The 22149-nt window shown below is 44.7% G+C and overlaps 1 protein-coding gene across 4 annotated transcripts in view; it reads right to left on the bottom strand.

The window, feature by feature from the left end:
* The window catches only part of ELF5 (E74 like ETS transcription factor 5), a gene marked incomplete at both ends in the record, with an annotated part of 42125 nt that extends 20313 nt beyond the window's left edge, over positions 1–21812 (bottom strand). For 2 of the 4 annotated variants that reach the window (XM_084244479.1, XM_084244476.1), the window contains one exon: positions 412–532. In XM_084244479.1, the coding sequence (XP_084100605.1) occupies positions 412–532 (121 nt within the window). Of the gene's footprint in view, positions 1–411; positions 537–6189; positions 6352–21735 lie in introns of those variants that run through there. The other 2 variants (XM_084244478.1, XM_084244477.1) reach the window with 2 other exon arrangements.
* Positions 21813–22149: the final 337 nt, after the last annotated feature.

Genomic DNA, 22149 nt, shown 5'->3' with positions numbered 1-22149 from the left:
CTTAAGGATTCTATAAATCAGATGAGTGCTTGGCATGGGGTCTTGTGTGGGACTGGTATTCAGCAAATGTTAGTTAAAACCATGATGACTAGGCACTCAATGCTTAGTTGATAACAGACGCCCAGTTTTCCTTCCATTACATTATTGAAATAAATTAACTCTAAGAGACTGGCATTATCTCCATTTTTCCTGTAAGCAAATAAATTTTAACAAATAAAAAATGAAGCTCAGAGAGGTTAGCTGAGCCCCCAAGATCACAGAGCTGGGAAGAGGCTGGGGGCAGATCCAGGGCCTCTCCTGGCCTCTGCCCTGAACATGGTGAGAGCCGGCCTCTTCCGGGCCCAACAAGGCCAGCACCGTCTTGTCTCCCTCCCCAGCCCAGCTCAGATGGGCTCCTCCAGGCGTACGCACCTGTCTGATGCTCGAAGGTGGGATAGTATTCTTCATTGCTGAACAGATCAGTCCACGACATCAGCGGGTCGCAGAAGGATGCGCTGGGCAGGAAGCTGCTGTGTGTCACCGAGTCCAACATCACCCTGCAAGAGGGGAGAGGCTGTGAAGAGGCAGACGAAGCCCCTCAGCGGGGCAACACTTGGGCTTTATAGCCTCAGTGAGCCTATATGAGCCTCCTAGGGACCAGGCATGTCCTGAAGTGCTTTCCACCGGGACATTATTTAATTCTCGCCCAATCTAAGACATTTGTATGTATATCCCCATTTTATAGGCTAAAATATTGAGGTGGAGGGGCTGAGACAATTACCCATGTGACTTGGCCTATAAGTGGCAAGGTTGGGAATGCAGACGAGTTTCTTATGATTACAAGGCTGTCTCTTTATTTTTCCTATTCACTTACATCTGACACCCCTCTCCAGCTCTGACTTCTAACGTCTAGCAATGTGCTCCTGAAAGCAGGGCAAGAATTGCTATAAATGAATCTATTCACAAACCCTGATGCACAATTCTGAAATCCGAATGCTTTGAACCTGCATGTGTGTGCATGCGTTTGGTGCAAACTTATATCCCAACAAAAAACAGCCCTGAATTGATGTTATATATCTTTGCATACTGTTACACATGTGTTACACACACACACATATAGATGAGCTACATAAATGCATAGTCACAGATTTCTTTATTCTAGTTAATGAACATTCATATGATACATGACAGAAATATTAATGCTTTTAAGTGGTCCTAGCAAGCAATACCTTGAGGGGAGTGTTCTGTATTCTCCTTTCTGTACACTGCATAACCTTCCTAATATCTGGCGAATTTTGTGTTTTGTAGCACACCTAGCCCTGGAGTTTGATAAGACAGTGAGGGCCTGTGACACTTGTAGCAGACAAGTCACAGTCATTGTTCATGGTCTCCTTAGAACCACAATTCTGAGACAGGCTTGTAGAGGTTTGTTTTACAGATGAGGGGTGATGCTCTAAAATTCTAGGCAACATGCCCCCCAAATACCCAGCTGGCAGGTGGTAGAGTTTGGGTGACAACATAGGTTTGTCTGTTTGAAAAGTCCATAATCCTATTTGTTGTGCTCCATTCCCAGACACACTGGCAGGTGGGAAGCTCTGAGACAAGGTGTCTAGTGGAGGGTGGCGAGGGAATGGACTTCGGGTCCATTCTCAAGCCTGCCTCCTCACCAGGCCAGTCTCATATTTTAAGTTGCTTCTTTGCTGCTTCCCATAGTCCCACAATTCAGAAAAAAAAGTCCATGTTTGATGGATTAAAGAAATCTGTTCCCCAACTTCTCTTTTCTGATGCCCACAGTAATGTGGAGGAGCTATGGGTGTTTTACTCCCATTTTGCTGAGGACACGGCCTCTTACGATCACAAAGTTGCGTCAGAGTGATGACTGCATTATGGGTCCTGGGATATTAAACTAATATTCTTTTAATATAATGAGCTTGTTTCCCAAGCTTTTAGTTGTCTACCCCCAACCATGATAACTGCTATAATATTAAAATAAATCAATTTCCTTTTTGGGGGGTGTTTCAGTATATTTGTTTTAAAACACAGGTCTAGTTTAATATATGCTTTACACATATGTTTTCCATATATGTATAAAACACAGGTTTAGTTAGTTGTGTTATATATGATCTCATTTTCATTAAAATATCTGTGTAAAGGCATAGAAAAAAATTAAGAACTACAGTTGCACAAAGGAATTGAAAGTAGTTATTCAGGGATATTAAAATTTAGGGTGATATAAATTTCTTTTCTGTGTATTTTCTATTTTTATTCAGGACATGAGGAATGTTAGTATGTATATCATGTACCCCTCAAAAAGAGCAGTCGATGCCTTAGAGGGGAAACAGGGCTGGGTAGACAAGATGCCTGTATTGGACCCTGGATGGATTAGTAACAAGGTGATTGACCTGATCCTGCCGTGATAGTGGCCTGGCAAGCAGACACAAAGACATTCTCCTGCCAAGATCCCTTAAAGACACTACAAGTCTTTTCTCTAGTGGGTCTGACCACCTTCTTAGTTGGGTCTTAGAGCTGGCAAACATCCAGCAGACATCTAGCAGGAGCCCCAAGCAGATGACTGCCAGGGTGCAGGTGCTGAGTGACAACAGAGTGCAGACACCCCCCATCATGACCAAGGTCAAGATCAAGTTACTGATCTTCTGCAGCATCAATGCACCCATTGCAGCATCAATGCACCCCGCCTGGGCAGCAGCCCCCACCCCAGCCTATAACCTGTCCTACAGACTCTGGATAGCTGTTGGGATCTGGTTGGTAACTCAATGCCTTCAGTGGGAACCTTTGGGTGAACTTCACAAACTGGGTTTTCATCTGCTCAGACCAGGGAGCTGAGATCTGTTCCCAGAACTTGGCCACCCCGGTGAGGGCAAACAGCAGATTTGCAGGGCAGGAGCAAATTGCCAGTGCCTCACAGTCCTCCTTTGTTTTAACATAACTACATTTATTTAGGCGGAAAACTTTCTATCACCACTATGAATGGAAAGTCAAGATTCTTTTAACTTTCATAAAAATAAAAATATAAGCATTTAAATAAAAATTGTTCTATGCACCACCTGACTCAGGTTAACATACCACAACCTGTAGACCCAATCCAGCCCACAAGCTAATTTTGAATGGCCAGCAGCTAAAAATGGTTTTGCATTTTTAAGTGGTTACATTTTAATGGATATGTAAGTTCCTATGTAATATCCTTGATTTTGACTCTTGGCCAACAAATCCTAAAATATTCACTATCTGGCTCTTTAAGAGAAAGTTTGCCTACCCCTAGCCAAATTCATCTTCTGTTTTATGAGCAATACGAGTACCACATGTGGGAAAGTGCCGAGTTAGTCTGATCTTTCCTCTCTGCCTTTCTACAGTTGAGAAAATGAAAACCCAGGAAATGAGTGTAACTTGCTCAAGGTCACACAGTCAATGGAGATGGTTACACTGTAGAGCATTCTTGCTAAGTTTTCTGACTCTTGCCTCATCTGCTTCCCTTTCTATAAATGCTCAAGGTCACATCTGCCCAAGGCCGTCTCCTAGACCCTCTTACATATCCTATAGGCATTTACTCTGAGAAGAGCAGGGATGGTGTGTTTCCAGAATCAAAGACTGATTGCTTGCGGGTGTTTGCAAATCTATTGTCATCATCACTATCAAACACGCATGAAAACTGTGTTGCTGATAAAGATAAATGAGTTCAAACCTCACATGTGGGCGCTCTTTCTGGGTCCTGGCTGGGAATCACCAGCCCTGCTAGGAAACCTGTTCCTGATGCCCAGCGAGGGTTAACGTGTCCAGTGGATTATCACGTTCATGCATCGCTCCCTTGGGAGTCATATCAAACAGAGGTCAAGGCTGCCTGGGTCTGGGCTCTGATTTTCCCATGGATTGCCTGGTTTTATATCCTGAGCAGGAGGCAAGACGAGGAGGGATAGGGGAGGAAGGTTAAGAGAGAGACAAGGGGCCCTGGAACCCAAATCTCTTTCTACTTTCTCGATTCAGCCTCAGAAATGTTCCTCTAAGTGAGGTCTAAAGGTAAACAAGGCCTCCTGCCCTCTGGCCCAGAGACTTAGAAAACTGAGGAAGAGACTCACTGGCCTCCTGCAGGATCTTCAAGGGTGGGTTTGGAGAAAGGAGAGATCTATTCCGAATGGAAAATAATAGTAGACAATGCCTAGATCGTCACAGTCAGTGAGTAACCCTCCAAACACAAAACTCCACAGCAGGAGTGAGCCCTTCCTTATCTGTGCCAGACAAACAGCTGTCAAAAGTCTATTGGTAAGTATGGTCTCACTCATAGCAGGAATCTAGAAAACTTAAATAAGGGACCAGGAAAATGAATAACTATAAGAAAGTGAAAATCAAAATCAACAAAAAACTATGAACCAGAGACACTTTTAGGGGGGCGGGGGTGGGAGGGGAGGGATTGGGGTCAGAATGGGGGGGCTGCAATTGTATGGGGAATATAACAATAAAATTTATTATTTAAAAAAAAAAGTCTATTGGTAAATTGAATATGAGCATTTAAAAATTAAGAGTATTTTTGGTCAATAGGTATTTGCCTCTCAGGAATTTTTTTTCTCTTTCCACCAGCCCACTCCCTCGTGCTGTAACCTCTCTGGTGTTACACACAGTGTTGTATCCGATTCCCTTTGGTAATTCCTCTTATAGCAAATTATATCTATTAAGTTTTCTTAAAGGGCTCTCTCGGGTATGCAGCATGTTAGTTTCCTTTTGTAATCATTTCTTGCTTTTTGGAAAAATGTATTTTATAAAAGCAACAGCTGATTTTTTTTCTTTCTTTTTTTGCTGCCATTACAGAGAGGGGGGGTATTGTGAACTCTGAGCTCTCTATGAAAGTCCCAGGCCCCTTAGCCAGCATGCTCAAGGCCCGAGGCTTAGGAATAATTGCTGCTTTATTTTTCAGTAGCTCCACTGTTTCAGGCACTCTACGGTTCTTGCGATAATTGAACACTTTGGCTCTGAAGATTTTTTTTTTTTATGTGGGGCAGGGGACAGGGTGGGTGGGAAAGAACACCTGTTTGGGGATTCTTTTTCAGTAAGGACCTTGAGGACCAGCAATATGGAGATCCAGACCTGAGTCAGACCAGGAATCCCCCAAGGGGGTGACAGTGCCCCCAGAGGGAGAGGGCTGGCTATTAGGGTTAAAGCAATCTTAGACATTGGGCATCCCTGGTGGTGCAAGGGGTTAAACACAGCACTATGAAGCATGAGTTCATTACCCCGGCTGGCCAGGGAGCTACCCACATGGCGCAGCAGACCTCTACTGTCTCACCTGCTGCTCCCCTCCACAGTGTATTTCAGTAGATCTGCCTGTTCTGCTCCCCACTCTGTCTCTGGTGAATCCTCTCACCCCTCCCCAACACCTCTGGCCTTTACCCCAGTTCTTGTATTCATAAATCAATCTTAAAAAAATAATCTTAGACTTTACTAGTTCGTGCCTGTCCCAAGGACATGGCACCAAAGCAGATATATAATGTTGCTTATGACGTTAATATTTTGCAACTAAGGAAAAGTTGTCTGGAAAGAGTGATCATGAAAATAAAAAGACTGAGAAGCTCTGGGTTAACCCTATAGTTAGTGACCTATGATCAGTAGCAGAACAAGAAGGGGACATCAACAGAGGGTCTTAGGCCCACTGTTCTAGTTTTATATTTTTTATTTTGGGGGTTGGCTGCTTTGCCATCATAGAGACCACTGGGCTGGGGCGGGGAGGTCATGATTCTGCCTCTTGTATGGGCCTCTCCAAGCCTTAATTCTTCATCTACTAAATGAACACATGGAGGACATGGACTTCAAGTTCTGTTTGAGTTTCCTGATTTTCAATAGGCACCCACCCGATGGGGCCGGCACATCTAGTGTATGCATGCACATTGGTTATATATGGGTATTGTGGTCAAGCAAGCTCACTATTATAAACAGAGATCAAACTTTCATATCAGAAAAAAGACCCCTGATTTGTTCTTCTCCCTTCCCTCCTATGCCCATTACTTGCAGTAGTAAACTGATCCACCAGGCCCCTTTAGCCCTCTGGACCCTCACTTGCTACCCACAGCTGTTGGAATTAGTTTTCCCAAAATGTAATCACCATCTTAGCTACCTCGTAAGTGGGAAAGGCACAAGCATGATTCACACAGGTGGAGGAATCAGGTGGGTTCTGAATCAGGTGTGTGAAAGGCTGGCTACCGGTACCTTTCGGAATGAGACAGTGATGGTGTGGAATCTGAGGTCCCCCAGGCCTCCAGTGGCCTCCTCACCTTTCTGAGAGCCGGCTCACTCACCCAGCGTGCACAGGGAGGGTCCACCCAGTCAAAGGCACAGGCCTGTGGGCTCCTTACCCCAACAGGAGTCAGAGGCAGCAGTCCCAATGCCCATGGCCTGAGCAACCAGGCACCTCTGCTCAGCCTTCCAGAGAGAGGGGAAGGCGCAAACCACCCAGTCTCGGCCAGTTTTCCAGAGGAGGAAAATTCCTTCCTGACCCTGGCCGGGAGATTGTCAACTTCATTCTGGGCATGTGATCAAAAATCCATCCAATGAAGCATCTAGAAATTGCTGTTTATGCACCAGAATATCACCAGGCAGAACAAAGCTGTGAGGGTATAAATCATGGAAAAGGGGGCCAGGTAAAGCTTTCCCTCATCCTGCTATCTGGGCAGTCTCTCAGGGAAGAAAAATGTTTTTCCTCCTCCAAAGTGTTCAAGACACCCCAATGTCTACCAGATCTCTAGCCCTAGTCAAATTTCCAGCTCTTGGGCCTCCCGAAGAAGGGACCACTGAGGAAAACACAATGGATGTTTTCAAAACTTGCAGTTAAAGAAGAATTGTGGGTTGGGTGCTGGAGTGTTTGTTCTTCTGGGAGAAATTAGAGCAGCCATGAGAACAGACTGATGGTAGCCAAGTGATTTCTCAGTTTCCTTTAGCTTGCTCTGGAGTTTTCCATTTTATTTGTTTTTCTGAAGGAATAGCAAGGACTCATAAGAGGTCTGCTGTAGTTTTCTGTGGGCTGTACTGTAAAGCTCACAGACTTTGCATGAACTCCACCAGGATTTAAATTCTAGCTCTGCCACTTATAAAGCCAGGATGCGGGACACATTTCTCACTGCTTAGTCTGCTAAAGTTCTTCATTTTGTTTTGTTTCTTACAAGCTGTGGTGTATATAAACCTGTGACCCTCTCTGGGCTTCAGTTTCCTCGTCTCTAAAACAGGGATTTTAACCTGCAATTCTTAGGATATCCTGAGAATTTAATACAATTTGATAATATCTGCAGAGAACTGGGAATAAATGCATATGGTCATTCTCCGGGGAGAGAGGGTAGGGGTGAGAAATCAATTTTAGTAAATATAGCTGAAAGGTTGCTACTTGGGTGACTTCTGAGAAGAGAAAACAATCAAATTGTGAAAACTCCTGCCAAGAATACCCTGAGTCGTGATAAACATTCTTAAAGAAAACATGGCAGACAAGTGGATTAAACTTCCACTTGGAGAGGTAAACAGACCCTCTCCTGGGGTCTTTCAACTAGACTAAATCACAAAGCTGTCTCCATACCTTTCTGGGACACAGTTGCCTCATCTGTAAAATGAAGGGGTCATACTTAATCATCTCTGATATCCTTTCCAGTTTATAAAATTCTTGCACATTCAAAGATCCCTTTTGCTAGAGGAGGGAGGATGTGCTACCCAGAGACGGCCAGCAGGGGGCGGGTGAGCAAATAAGAGCTCCGCACACCAGTCTTGGAAAAGGTGGGAGAAGACAGTGGAAAATCCCTAACTATTGCTATTCTAGAAGCATTCTATTCTGAAATGGTGTGGGAGGGCAGAATGAGTTTCTGTTAAACTATGCCGTACAGACAAATTCCTGAAAAATGCCCCCAACCGTGATAAGGCAGCTATGGTCTTGTCCTTGTATGAGGAGGTGGGGGTGTAGGCCACAGGGGAAAAGGACGGGATTGAGTTTCCCTTGCAGCTGAATATTTCTTCGTGTAAAATTCAGATTCTGTTCCTAAAGACTGTCTTTAGGAAGGATAGAGAATTGAGCGCCTGTAAGCATTCTCTCTTAGTTCCCCAGGGTTCTGTCAAGCGACCCTGAGGCAATGGGGGGTGCAGAGGAGTGTGGTGGCTACCCAGCTTGAGTAGGCAAAACTGTCTCCCCCAGGTAAGCAGTTAAACCTGAGTCACACAGTTTCCGGAGACGCTGGGACTGATGGACCTGGCAGGAGGGTCGGCCGTCTGGAACTGGAGATGGACAAATACACCCAGGTCCCAGCCCAAGCCTCTAAGCCCTGACACTCCTAACAATTCAGCCAAAAGAGCAAAGAAAAGGTGCTTACTTGAGGACAGCGGTGACTAGGTCCAAAGAGGAGGCTTTCAAGGCAAGAGAAGGCAGGCGCTCCCAGCACCAGTGTACAGTGGAAATAAAGGCACCTGTAGCCTTGTGATATAAGTAACACCTACAGACAGGTCCGTTTGGTTTTTCAGGTTTACGCACAGCCCCTTTGATGACGGTGACATGCAGTGTGACACGGCTACTTGGGGGTGGGGGAGATGGTTCTCACATGCAGAAAGTTTACCTTTATCCTGCTTTTGTGTCCAGCTCACCAGCCCCCACCCCAGCCTGGGGGGGGGGTAGGGGGGCCAGTAAACAAGCCCAGAAGTCTTGCCTCTGGGAGCTTTGTAGGATCAGAATTTACTGGGAATTCTCCTTTGTGCTAGCTCCGGGAGAAACTCTGAAACCCAGTCCTGGTGCCTGGCTCTGTAGCCTCCCTCCTGCGCTGGCGGAGTCCTGCACCTTTGTATATCCATTCCTCTCCCTTTTCCCCCTGTGGCCAGGAGGAAAGGCAGGATGGGGCAGTGGTTACACACACACAGGCTTTGCAGCTAGATGGTTGTGGATTCAAATTCCAGGTGCATCACTTTTTAGCTGTGTCACCTTAAATAACTTAACTCACCTTCCTGAACTTTTCATCTCGCTAATGCAAATCACAATAGCAATCTCCTGGCTCTGGGAGGGTCATGAAAGGTCACCCCCAAATAAGCCTTTGTTTACATTAGGGTGGTAGCATTTTCCTTGGTAGAGAATGCTAATCAGAAAGCCTCTTTACCATTTCCTCAGACTTCATGCCTTCTGAGAAGGGAAGGGAACAGACAGCATATAGAACCTCCCTAGGGGTTAAGATGCAACCTATGAAGCTATCTGCAGCCACTGCAGCATGAGTTCGATCCCTGGCCAGGGAGCTACCCACATGATGCAGCAGACCTCTCTTGACATGCCTGCTGCTCCCCTCAGCAGTGTATTTCAGTCAATATGCCTGTTCCTCTCTCCGCTCTGTCTCTGGTGAATACTCTCACCCCCCCCATACCTCTGGCCTGTACCCCAGTTCTTGTATGCATAAATAAATCTTTAAAAAAAAAAAAAAAGAACCCACCTTGGGTCTCCTACCAGTTCACTTAAAATACTACCAGGACAGGTTGTTAACTTACTCAAACTTACTCAAATTCTAATGTCTCTGGATGTAGTGAGCTGTTTTCCCTTTTTCTTCCTCCTTACTGATGGACAAAGGAAGATTTAGCTGTCTGGTTTGATGTCTTTTGGTGGGGTAGAGGGAGCTGAGAGTTGCCAATTCTCAGAAGTCTTGCGAAGAACCACCAGCTTTGCAGTTCTTCCCCATGAGAACAGAAATGGACTCTCAGAGGTTATGAACTGCCCAGCCTTGGTGGCTGGTGGGCAGTGTTTATAAGCCTCTGCCTTCTTGCACTAGCTCTCTTGGGCAGCTGAGACTTTGTGTCCAAACCGCAGACTCCTAGCCTCCAAGTGGAGCAGGGACTGGTTTGTTAGGTTTTCTTGGGAACACTGGGCCTGGGCACAAACACACAAATATAAACACACACACAATCTGGAGAAACAAAAACACCAGGGGCCTCCCTGGTGGCACAAGGGATTAAGACACAACCTATGAAGCTGCCCATAGCCACTGCAGCATGAGTTTGATCCCCGGCCAGGACGCTGACCCACATGGCATGGCAGACCTCTCCTGTCTCCCCCGCTGCTCCCCTCAGCAGTGTATTTCAGTCGATCTGCCAGTTCTGTTCCCCACTCTGTCTCCGGTGAATCCTCTCACCACCACCACCCATACCTCTGGCCTATACCCCAGTTCTTGTATGCATAAATAAATAATAAATCTTTAAAAAAAAGGCAGTTGACTAGAGGCTTCTGGGTAGCATCATGGAAAAATCATTGAAGAAAGATAAGGGTATCTCCCTTGGCTGCTGATATGTTACATAAACTCAGCCAAGTCGGGTGGCTTCTCTGGGCTTCATCTGCCCCAGTGGTCAAAGGAGGAGATTGGATTAGATTAATGATTTTCAAATTGTGCTTTGAGGAACCCCAGGGGTTCCACACAAGGGTTGTTGGGGGTGAGAGGATGGGAATAGAGTGGGTGAGGCTCTAGACCTCTCCCCTCTGATACAATAAGAGCACTTCAGCTTTTATATAAATCTTCAGGCTAAGATTTCATTTGAACAAAAGAATCTGCACTTAAAAAGAGTTTGCAAAGAACTGGATTAGATGGACTTTGAAATACCTTTAAGCTCTAAAATTCTGTGATTGCCTCTTCCTCCTCCGAGATGAGGGGACCTCGATGTTTCTACTTACCACACTTTCCCTTCGTGTCACTGGTTTCTGAAATATTCTCATGTTTGGGTCTCACACATACCTTCTTTTCACCGGAGAGATTTTCAAGGAAAACCTATTGTTCTGCTACTTACGTTAGAAAAGGGCCCTTTGGAGAAATTACATTTTTTTCTATGCTCTCCTGGTGCAATGATTTCAGAGACACATTTTCTGGCAGTGGGTGTGTATGTCAACAAACTGTTTGTCCCGTGGTCCTGAATGTATAATACCACATCTCAGAGTGCCTTTGTGGGAAATTATAGGGCTCTGGACCAGTGGATAAAAGGGATGATTAAGATAAAACCAAAATAAAAGAGGAATTTGACTCTAATTAAGTCTAACCATCACACTGAACCTAAATTTGATTGGAGTGGGGATCTTGGATGATATCAAACCCTAAGCTTTTAAACACTGTATTATGAATGCTTGTTGTCGAGAAGAGCTGGAAACTGGGGATTGGGGCAGAGGGGCAGAAGAAGGAACAGAGCAGTTTAGAATTTCCAGTCTATCTTTCTTCTGGCGTCTCAACTACATGATAATAATAAGTAACAAGAAGTAGGTTTATAAGAAAAACTGAAAATACAGATGTGGATATATAAGTCTATACCTCTGAAACCTACATTATGTTGTCAACTAATGTTACTTCAATTAAAAAAAAAATAAAACAACACAGTGACTAAGTCTTGATTCTAGGGGGAGACCTCCTAAATTTGAATTCCTGCTTTGACATTTGTTGGCTGAGTGAGCCTGGGAATCTTAGTTAACAGGCTGCATCCCAGTTCCCTTGTCCATAAAATGGGAGAAAAACAACATCCGTTATGGTGTTGTTGGGTGAAGTAAAGGAGCTAAAACCTGCAGAGTGGGAAGGGCCCTGAGTGTGTGTTCTGTCACCTATGTGCTGACCTGTCACATTGGCTAAAGTCATTCAACAAGGAGACAATTAAGACAGAGGTGGCTCCAATGCCTTGGGAGCCTGTGTGAGCAAACTTAAACCACAGCCAGAGTCGATTGCAAATGCACTTGTACCTGCAAAAATGACATTTTAGGTTGTGTTGTTTCCATAGCTTAGCTATTGTAAAGAGTGCTGCTATAAACGTAGGGGTGCAGGTGCCCTTTGGAATTAATGTTTCTGTGTCATTTGGGTAAATACTTAGGAGTGGAATTGCTGGATCATATGGCAGCTCTAGCTTTAGTAGGTCAAGAAATCTCCACAACCCAAATGCCCAAAAATAGATGACTGGATCAAGATGATGTGGTACATATACACAATGGAATATTACTCAGCAATCAAAAAGATAAACACATGCAGTTTGCAGCAACGTGGATGGAGCTGGAAGGAATCATGCTCAGCGAAATAAGTCAGAAAGAAAAAGAAAAATACTGGATGGTCTCACTCATAGCAGGAATTTAGAAAATCTAAATAAGAGACCAGGAAAAACACTAATTAATACAAAGTAAAAATCAAAATCAAGAAGCAACTATAAACCAGAGACACACTCTGGGGCGGGGGGGGGTGGGAAGAGGGGAGAGGATGGATTAGGGTCAAAATAAGGGGGGGCGCAATTGTATGGGGAATATAAGCATAACGAAAATGCATACATTGTGCAAAAATGAAAAATGATGTAAGAATTATATAAAATAAAATATAAAAAAATGACATTTTAAAACAACCAATATCAAACAGGCATTCCCAATAAGGCAGCCACTTACACTCTGGCCAATCAATAATTTTCTTATGTTGCGCCACTGTCTCCTCTGTGAAAGCCTTTCTCCTAACTCGTGTTGGTGGATGACCTTTCAGTTTGGTGCTGCCAGATTGAAATCAATGCTTGCTCCAATCAACTTTAAAAATTTTCATGTTCCTCAGTTTATCTTTGAACACATTCATTTACATTTAATTCTCATACATCTTTGATGAGAGAGTTGCTTATTATCTGCATTTTACAGATGAGGAAACTGAGTCATGGAAAGTTTAAGTGACTTGACCAATGAATGTCACACAGTTAATAAGTGGTAGAACAAGTACTTGAGTCCAGGCTGCCTATAGCAAGAGCTGTCCAGCCTTTGGGTGCTCTTGGGGTGGTCGTTTGGGGACAGGAAGGTGGGAATCACACATAAACGAAAAATTTCCCCTGTGCTAAGCATAATGCTGGGAACTGTCCCCTGTCTTTGTTGGATATTTTTCACAGTAACTCTGAGAAACTGTTAATTTTCACAGTAACCCCAGGCATGGCTATCACTGGCTTCTTTTTCAGATGAAGAAACAGATGTGCTGAGTGTCGCCCCGCTGGCGAGGGGCCAAGCCTGTGTTGTTTGAACCACACACTATGGAAACGAGAGCTCAAGTTGGCTTCTCTCCTTTCATTGTGTCCTCAGCACTGGCCTCAGAAGGGATCTTTCTTTTTCTACTGGCTGTTGCAGGTAAAATCTTATCTTCTCGAACCTCACTGAATCCCTGGAGGCTACTATGGTTCTTGGGACAAAAAGGACACACAATACATGCATGCGTCCTAGAAATGAATTAAGACAAGTCACCTGATGTAAGACCAGGGACCCTTACCTTACTCAGTATAATGGGGTCCATCCTTTCCCTAGACCCTGCCCCCTTTAACGTAGGCCAATATTTCCTTAATTATTTTTTAGGAATAATATTTCCTTAATTATATTTTAAGGTTGCAGATTGGGAAAGTTCTTAATTATTTTTTCTCTTTCCCAATCTGCCACCTTCAAAATCACTCACCACCTTCCCTCCTACCCCCACCCTGAAGAGGCACCACAGGATGCAAGCAAAATCAGTTAAAAAAAATTTTAGATAAATTCATAGGTGATGCCACTAGCAGGAAGGATTTGCAATATGATGGTGATATGTATGAGCTTTGATTTGGGAATTCTCTCTTTATTGTCCTGACACTTTTTAAGAAAAGAGCCTGTTGGAGAAATTACATTTTTTTATATGTTCATTAGCTCAAACATTTAAGAATGAGAAGTCTTTTTGGGAGTATATATGACAAAAAACTCCTGTCACCTTCCTCCTGGAAGAATTAGATGAGATAAAATTTCAAGGCTCCAGCTTCTTCATCTGGAAGTATTTATTATGATTCCTGGTGCCTGGTAAGTTCTCACCAAATGCAACTATTCTGGTCCATGGTGAAAAATGCAAATGTTGAACGAGATGCCTGATCTTGGAGCATTACTGTACCAAGTAGGATTATGTTGCTCCTCTGCAATGAATAATCATAATCACTACCATTTATCAGGCATTTGCTAAGTGCTAGGAACTGTCTAGGCATGCTATATATATTAAATCATTTAATACTTGCATCATTCTCTCAAGTCAGGTGCCATTATTATCATCTAAATTTGACTGATGAAGAAACAGGCATAGAGAGTTCAAGTAACTTGCCCAATATCACACAGCTGGTAGAACACAAAACAGGATTTGAACCTAGGTAGGATGGCAACAGAGTCTACAAAATTCAGCATTTTGCTATCATTTGGTACCTCCTAGGTTGCTGGCAGGATCATTGAAAGCAAGGAGAAGACTGTGAACATATGTCTCCTAAATACCCAGCACCAGGGATGTAAGTACAAGTTAATTCCCATTGGCTGATTGTGTATGCCCAGGTTTCTTTGCTTTACTTCCTTTTTGGGTATCTCTCCCCAGTCTCCTCTATCCAACTCATTCTTTAGCTTTGCATACGTTCCATACTCCTGAGAGTGGGCAACAACAGTGGGATGGCTCCCCTGTTAACTCTTTCTTGGCTCTGAGCTTCATAGACATAATGGATCTATTTATGATTTCCATCACTGAAGGCATTATGAAAGTTAAACAACCGCAGAATCAATGGTTGGCAGAGGCATACATGAAGCTAAAAATATTAATTCTGTAATTATAAGGCTGAATTGTGATGTCTATGAAATAGCTGACCCAATTGCATGACTATATTTCTAGTCTCTGTTCTTCCCATAAAGATACTAGAAGTTCACCTAATCCAAGTTTATGTGCTTTGGGTCAACCCAAACTAATTTGAAGCCATGTGGCTGTACAAAGGCACAGATCTAAGGGTCCTAACCAAGAGAAGCCTTTCCCAGTGGAGGGTTTTCACAATAGAATTTTCTTTTTCTTTTTCTTTTTTTAAAAATATTTATTTATTTATTTATTTATCTATCTATTTATACAAGCACTGGGTACAGTCAGAAGAGCGGGAGGGTGAGAGAATTCACCAGAGCCAAAGCAGGGAACAGAATAGGCAGACTGACGAAGTACACTGCTGAGGGGAGCAGCGGACAGAGAAGAGGTCTGCCCGCTGGGGATCAAACTGGCGCTGAAGAGGCTGCGGGCAGCTTTGCAACCCAGTGCTCAACAGCTGTGCCACTGTGGAGGCCCAATAGAATTTTCTTTAGTTGAAAAATATTGGATGGTTCCACTTATAGCAGGAATATAGGGGAACCCAATAAGACATCAGTGTAAAAAAACAGTAACAGTACAAAACACAACAAAGCAAAAACGGACAATTATAAACCAGAGACATCCTGCAGGGAAGGAGGAGGGAGAGGGATCAGAGGGAGGGAGGGAGGAGCACAGGGGACTGAGGTGATGGTGCACGGGTGCATTGGGGAAGGAAACTCTATGGGGACTACGCCTGAGGGGGTGGGGGGAAGCAAGTATTGTTTAAAAATGAACAATGATGTAAAAAATAAAAAAATAATATTAAAAAATATATATAATAAGAAAAAAAAGAATTTTCTTTTGTTATTTTCCTACCCAATATCAGTCCCCTGGCAGGCATGAGAGCTTGCTTTCTGAGAGGGTTGCTGGAGGTGACAACTTGAGAAACAGGGAACACTGACTTTTGTGGCCAGTCTTTGCTGTTGGTTAAAAGATGGTGTGGTGCTAATGGTGTTGCTGTTGAAACCTTAGGATTGGATGGGTCATTTCCTCCAGATGTGGCTATTAAGCTTGGTTAATCTGGGGACCACAATAATGAAGGCTAAGTCTCAGTAGATAATCAATCAATCAATCAATCACTCAATCACCAAAGGCCTAATCTTCATATAGGTGAGCTGACACAAGACTTGTTGGGTGAATTTAAGTATCAGAATCTCAATTTCCTCCCCTTTAATGGATGTTGGATGTGTGTGTCCATACTACCAAGTCTCCAGATTGTACTGCTCACACTTCTGCCACCTGTCACCCAAAGGCAGTCTTTGGTCAAAGAATAGGTTGTGGAGAGGGTGCGAGGATGGTTAATGAGGAGAGATGCTGGGGGAGGTTTGTGAGTGGGTCCATGCAAATCTAGCCTCATCAAACAAATCTTATTCCTAAAATGCTGTTGTCATATATATCATGGATTTAGAGAATCATCTTGGGGGAAGAAACATGATGTTAGTATATAGTTACATTGTAAGGCTTATCCTGATCTCAAATGTGAATTTGCTAAACACAGTAATAAAAAATAGAATAAGCTAATACTGTCAATAATATAAAAAAGACTAAGACCTAGTTGTGACCTTCAAGGAAGACACTAGCAGAAAATTCATAAAGAAACATTTAGGGATAGTATATAATTTCAAGCCAATTTACTCTGAGTTAGGGGCTACAGGGTTTCAGAGTGGGAGATCAAGAAAGGCTAGAACACACTTGATCTTAGTCAAAAGGCCGAGAAGCGATAAGAAAGGCTAGAACAATCAGAAAAAGCTTCCAGTGGAATGGAGCATTTGAACTGGGGCCATGAAAAATGGAGATGATATGCTAAATAAGGCTGTTTAAGATGTGCCAAGCACAAGGATAGAAGTGGGGGCTTTACATCTTTTTACAGAAGGAGAAACTGAGGCTCAAAGAGCTTCAATCATTGGTGCAGGGTCATACAACGAACAAATGACCGAGCCCAGATTCAATCCTAGCATTGCCTGACTCCAATTCCAGGCCATGGCCCACTGTGCTCTGTGGTGTCTGGGGTGACAGAGAAGAGGCTCTTTCAATCTAAGCCAAAGCTGGAGGTGTGTAGGAGGAGAGGTTGAGTAGCCGTTAGGTAAGATGACTCAAGTCTTAGACGGGTTGCCAGTGGCAGAGCTGGGGAAGTTTTGAGGGGTGGTACCTGGGGCGGAAGCCCCTCTGAACAAGGGGGCTCTGCCTCAGTGCTTGCGTGTTCCACAGGGGCAAATTTGTGCAAGGCAGCCAGGTGAGACTTGGTCGAAAACTTTGCTTTTTCTCTGACTCTTTCCCCTCTATTTTTCTAGGATTATGTTGTTATTTCTCATGGTGGTTGTTGCTAGATAGCCTTCTTTCACTTCTGGAGTAACATTTCCTTGATTGTTGTTTCCTTGCATTTTTTAAAAAAGGTCTGATTACATACTGAAATTTCTTAAGTCTGGTTGTGTTCAGAAGCTAATTTACAGAAACGGTCTGGATTGTAAACACTGAATGGTGTCAGATTTTAGGCATTGTGCTTCTTACAAAACTTCAGTCTGTCACTGTTATGGAACTTTTTGCTTTTTTCAGTTTATCTTCACATCCTAATTGACAGCCACTGATTCCTATTATTTATAAAACTGAGGGGAGAGCTCTCAAATTTGGGAAGCTTCCCAGCCTCACCCAGAGGTTCACATCAACACAGCTGAGGGACAACATCATCTGTGCCTTGAACTAGCAACCCCATGCAGGTTCCTCTAATGAATGTGTCTCTTCCCAAGCTATATGTCCAAGGGGGGCATTAGGAAGCTATTACTGAGCTACTGGAGTTCAAATGCAAGCAGGTTTCTTTGACCTTGGACATCACTGTCTCCTGCAGCTTGTTTCATGAAAACTGTGTTTGAATTCTTCCCAAGGCCGATGAGTGGGATACAGGTTCATTTTGTGTCGACAGCGCCCCCTTTGGTTCCAAAGAACCAGGGAGAGATGGGACCTGGAGCAACATCATCAGGTGAGGCAATAACTAAACAGAGAACTGTGGTGTGTCTTGGAGCAAGAGCCAGATAAGAAGATAACTAAGGTATTAGAGACTGAGTTTTGGGTCTGATAGATGGGGGTTCAAATCTTAGTGCTAACTTGCGTTAGTTATCTCCTTTAGTCACATCTAAAAACATAGGGAATTATTACCTCATAGAGTTTTGGTGAGGCTTAAATGAGATAATGTTATGTAAGATGTACTTTGCTCAATGCCTGGCAAACAATAATCAATCAACGATGGTGATACTACTATTCTTATTTATTATTATTACTGTTATTGTTAGCAAACTTATCCTAGCCTGAGTTCCCTAATTAGCAAACTGAGGATAAAATTAGCTTCTCACTAACTTACTTAAAGTAATACATGCACCTGGCACATAGTAGGTATTTATCCATTGTTGATTTTCAGTCTCTTACCTGACCCCCAACAAAAGTTCATTATCAACTTTGGGAGTTAAAAGAAAAATCAATGTACTTGCTAAGTGCCCTTAATTTTCTTTTTTTTTCTTTTTGTGTAGAAGAACTGGGGTACAGGCCAGAGGTGCAGGAGGTGAGAGGATTCATCAGAGGCGGAGTGGGGAGCAGAACAGGCAGACTGACTGAAATGCACTGCTGAGGGGAGCAGAGGGTAAGACAGGAGAGGTCTGCTGTGCCTTATGTGGGTCAGCTCCCTGGCTGGGGATCGAGGTCATTATCAGTGATTGCACTGAGACCTAACCCCTAGACCATCGGGAAGGCCCTTCCTTAATTTACTTCACTGGAACAAAATTTTATAAAAGCTTCATTTCTTCACCCCAGTGTGCCTTCTGGGAATGAAGAAGCTCCCAGAATCCCAGTAGCTCACTTTACAAAGTGGTCAACAGTTTTTCATGTGGTCAGACAGACCCCAGTTGGTCCACTTTACATCTTTCTGCACAAGCCCAGTGAATGGGGCTTGGGTAGGACCCTTGGGGACTGGCTGCCACCTGCCTCTATGGGAAGGAAACAGCTAGTGAGGCTTTCTGGCTTGGGGTTTTGTCCATCTCAGGCTGCAGCTATCTCTTTGGGAAAAGTTTAGGTGGCACTTCTACATGAAGGCAGAAGGCAGATATTATACAAGGCTTTCTGGGAGAGGAAATAATCCATCTGGGTTAAGCTTTCCAGTCCAAGCAAGTGGTGAGTTGCACAACTGGCCACCCGGCATGGGCTGTGCCGAGAGAGGGCGGTACCTAACGCTGTGATCAGACAGAAGGGGAGGGCAGAGATGACCAGGCTGGCTCTGAGCCTGTTCCACAGTCTCTGGGTGGTTGCTCATCCCTTGCTGTAGAGATAACCTAGCCTCCGAGTGTTTCCTGACATCCTCCTGATCACTAATGTCTAAACAATTTTAAATCAGAACAGGTGACTTTGTGGGGGACACTGTTCTGTGAGGTTCTTTTCTCCTGTCCAGAGTGAGTGGAGTAACCAGGTCAGGCCAAACACTGCACAGGAGGAGAACAGCTCTTACAGGATCCCCTTGCAACTGAAAAACTGGCTTATGGTAATGGACATTGAAATCAAACTAAGATAGGTCTGGAGATAAGATTCGAAAATCTGGCTGACAACTAGCGGCTAAAGAGGACATCTACAGGGGCCTCCCTGGTGGTGCAAGGGGTTAAGATGCAGTCTATGAAGCTATCCGCAGCCTCTGCAGCACGAGTTCAATCCCCTGCCAGGGAGCTACCCACATGGTGCAGCAGACCTCTCCTGACTTGCCCGCTGCTCCCCTCAGCAGTGTGTTTCAGTCAGTCAGCCTGTTCTGTTCCCCACTCTGTCTCTGGTGAATCCTCTCACCCCCTACCCCCACACCTCTGGCCTGTACCCCAGTTCTTATATGCATAAATTAAAAAAAAAAGCCTTTTAGGGCCTCCCCGGTGGCGCAGCGGTTGAGCGCTGGGTTGCGAAGCTGCCCGCAGCCTCTGCACCGCGGGTTCGATCCCCGGCTGCTCCCCGGCCACCGAAGGAGGGTCCCACATGGCGCGCAGACCTCTCCTGCCGCCCGCTGCTCCCCTCAGCAGTGTACTTCGGTCCTTCTGCCTGCTCTGCTCCCCACTCTGGCTCTGGTGAATTCTCTCACCCTCCCGCGCTTCTGACTGTCCCCAGTGCTTGTATGAATGTATGTATGAATCAATCAATAAATAAATCTTTAAAAAAAAAAAAGCCTTTTATGGTATAAGGTCCATAAATAAAGTACATTTAAAAAAAAAAAGAGGACATCTACAGGTAGACTCTACCACTGGGAACTCTATAGACCCCAGATGTGTCTAAATATGAAAAATTATGTTTATTTGGAAGTTATGACAAAGCCAAGGCATAGTAGAGGCATGATTTCAAGTTCTTAGGTGCAAACCTGTGCACACAAACACGTGCCATCAATGCAAGCAAAGGCCCTCCTATGGCCCATGTGCCCAGCCCACCTAACACCTAAACACCACTCCCAGCCACATTCCCTCCTGTATCTACCACGCTCTCCATCCAGACACCCTGTCCTCTCTCTCTGCCAACCACACACCACCACACAGCAATCCATCCCCCATGCCATGCACTCATTATACACACAGTCATCAGATAAACACAGTCCCTGTAGGAAGCTGATTAATAAAACTATTTTATCTATAATTACACTTGACTGATAATAATGTCCTCAGAGCCTGCATGGTTAGATTGGCTCAGATTGTAACATCCAGATTAGGGCTGAACTCCCTTTGAACTCTGGTTACACTGTTGGTCTCTCCACCTCAGAGATTATAAATGGTTTTAGCTGGCTTCACCCCGTGGAACTAGGAGGCAAAGTAGGATTCCGGCTCTCCTGGGTTCTCTTTTCTCTCTGATGCTCTACAGATGTTATCTCTGAAAACACATGGCTGAAACTAGGAGAAAGGGCTGCATGCAATAACCTTCTCCAACCCACCACTGCATACCTATGCATCTACTCTCAAACCAGGGCCAATCTCAGATTCCATGGAGGAAGTTGCCTTGAAGGCTGTTTTGAAGACTGACACTTGAAAGTAAACAGTTTAATTCCTGGATCTTGGGCTCTTGGGGAGGGGATCCAATGAGCCATAATTAACTCTTTAATGTCTTCATGGTATCCTACAAATAGTAAAATAGCTGATTCTTTATGATGTAACGCTGAATGGAGCAGTGAGGAGGCCTTTTAGACTAATTACATGTTGGAATGAGGTTAACGACATGCCAGGGATTCTTTGCATGGCTCCTCTGACACCGACAAGTTACTTGGTAACACGCTAGGGCTGAAGAGAACTGTGGCTTTTATAGAAGGCAAGGAACCAAAACTGAGCTGGACATCATTCTCTAATCTAATCTCTCCCCCCGGACTAGCTCCTACCCCTTCCCATATCCAGGAAGGAAGAGATCTTGATTTTAAACGGACATTTAGTCTCATGCAGCTGGAGATGCAGATCAACATCTGTGCAGGTCTCAGCTCTCTTATGCATGGACAGCTGTTGATTTGGGCCAAGGATGAAATCTATCTGATGGGGTGCCTGTGAACTAGGCAACAGGCATGTTGGTCTGAATAAGCAAGATGGGCATCAAAATTAACATCAAAATTTACTGGGTCACAATAAAATACCTGGTACATAGGGATGAGTTCTGCCACCAGCCAACTGAAAGAGCTTAATGTTGTTCTAATCCCAGTCTGCAGTGGGCATGCTGGCATCTCACAGCCACGCCCAAGACCCAACAACTGCTCCTTTCCATCCTTTTACTCAGGCCAGGTTTTACTTTCAACCCCTTTGAGCTTTTCCATAGGACTCCAGCCCATGCCCTAGGGTGCCATATGCCACTTTGCTGAATCGCCAGCCATCCCTATCATCAGGTAACAACAGATCTTTCAGGAGATTAGAGGGGGATAAAGACCATCCTACTTCATAAGGAGACTTGTCATGTCCTTTAGCAGTGGCGACGGGGCAGGTTAACTGCATGTATGGGAACCTCAGTTTCCTTGTCACTTGAAAGAAGATACCCCTTTTCTTCTCTGGTGGGAGGGTTGGGCAAAACTAGCTTTTCCCATGGAAGGTCAGTATTTCCCCTCCCACCAGATGCCCTTTCTTCTCCCTGCACCCAGACGTGAAGCACCCACCTCAGCTCACTGGTCCCGCCTGGCTGCGCTGGGCTTGGGTCCTCTGCCGTTGTCATCACCCTGTCCGAGGAAGGCCCCGGTTGGGCGGGTCCCACCTCCTCAGTGAGGACACCACATGGCTGCCTCCAGGCAGGTGACACCTCCTCCGGGTGTCCCGGCCCCGAGCAGCCTCCCAGGTGCAGCAGGGTCCTGGAATGGCAGCCGCCAGGTGGATCTCCCACCTCCACAGTGCCCAGGTGTTGTTGGCAGAAGGTCAGGGAGTCTCTTGTTTTGATAGTAGGCACAACAGAGAGTCAGCAAACTGCAGAGAGATGCCTCTTTGCTGCTGCTGTCTGAGCACGAGGCGGGGGGCTGCTGGGTCTGCGGTCTCCTAGGGAGGCGAGGTGCGGCGTCTGGAGGAGCCAAGGAGAAATG

This window comes from Talpa europaea (genome assembly GCF_964194135.1).
Source record: "Talpa europaea genome assembly, chromosome: 1".
Classification (NCBI taxonomy): domain Eukaryota; kingdom Metazoa; phylum Chordata; class Mammalia; order Eulipotyphla; family Talpidae; genus Talpa; species Talpa europaea.
The sequence above is the reverse complement of the archived record's forward strand: the minus strand, read 5'-3'. Positions and strand labels throughout refer to the sequence as shown.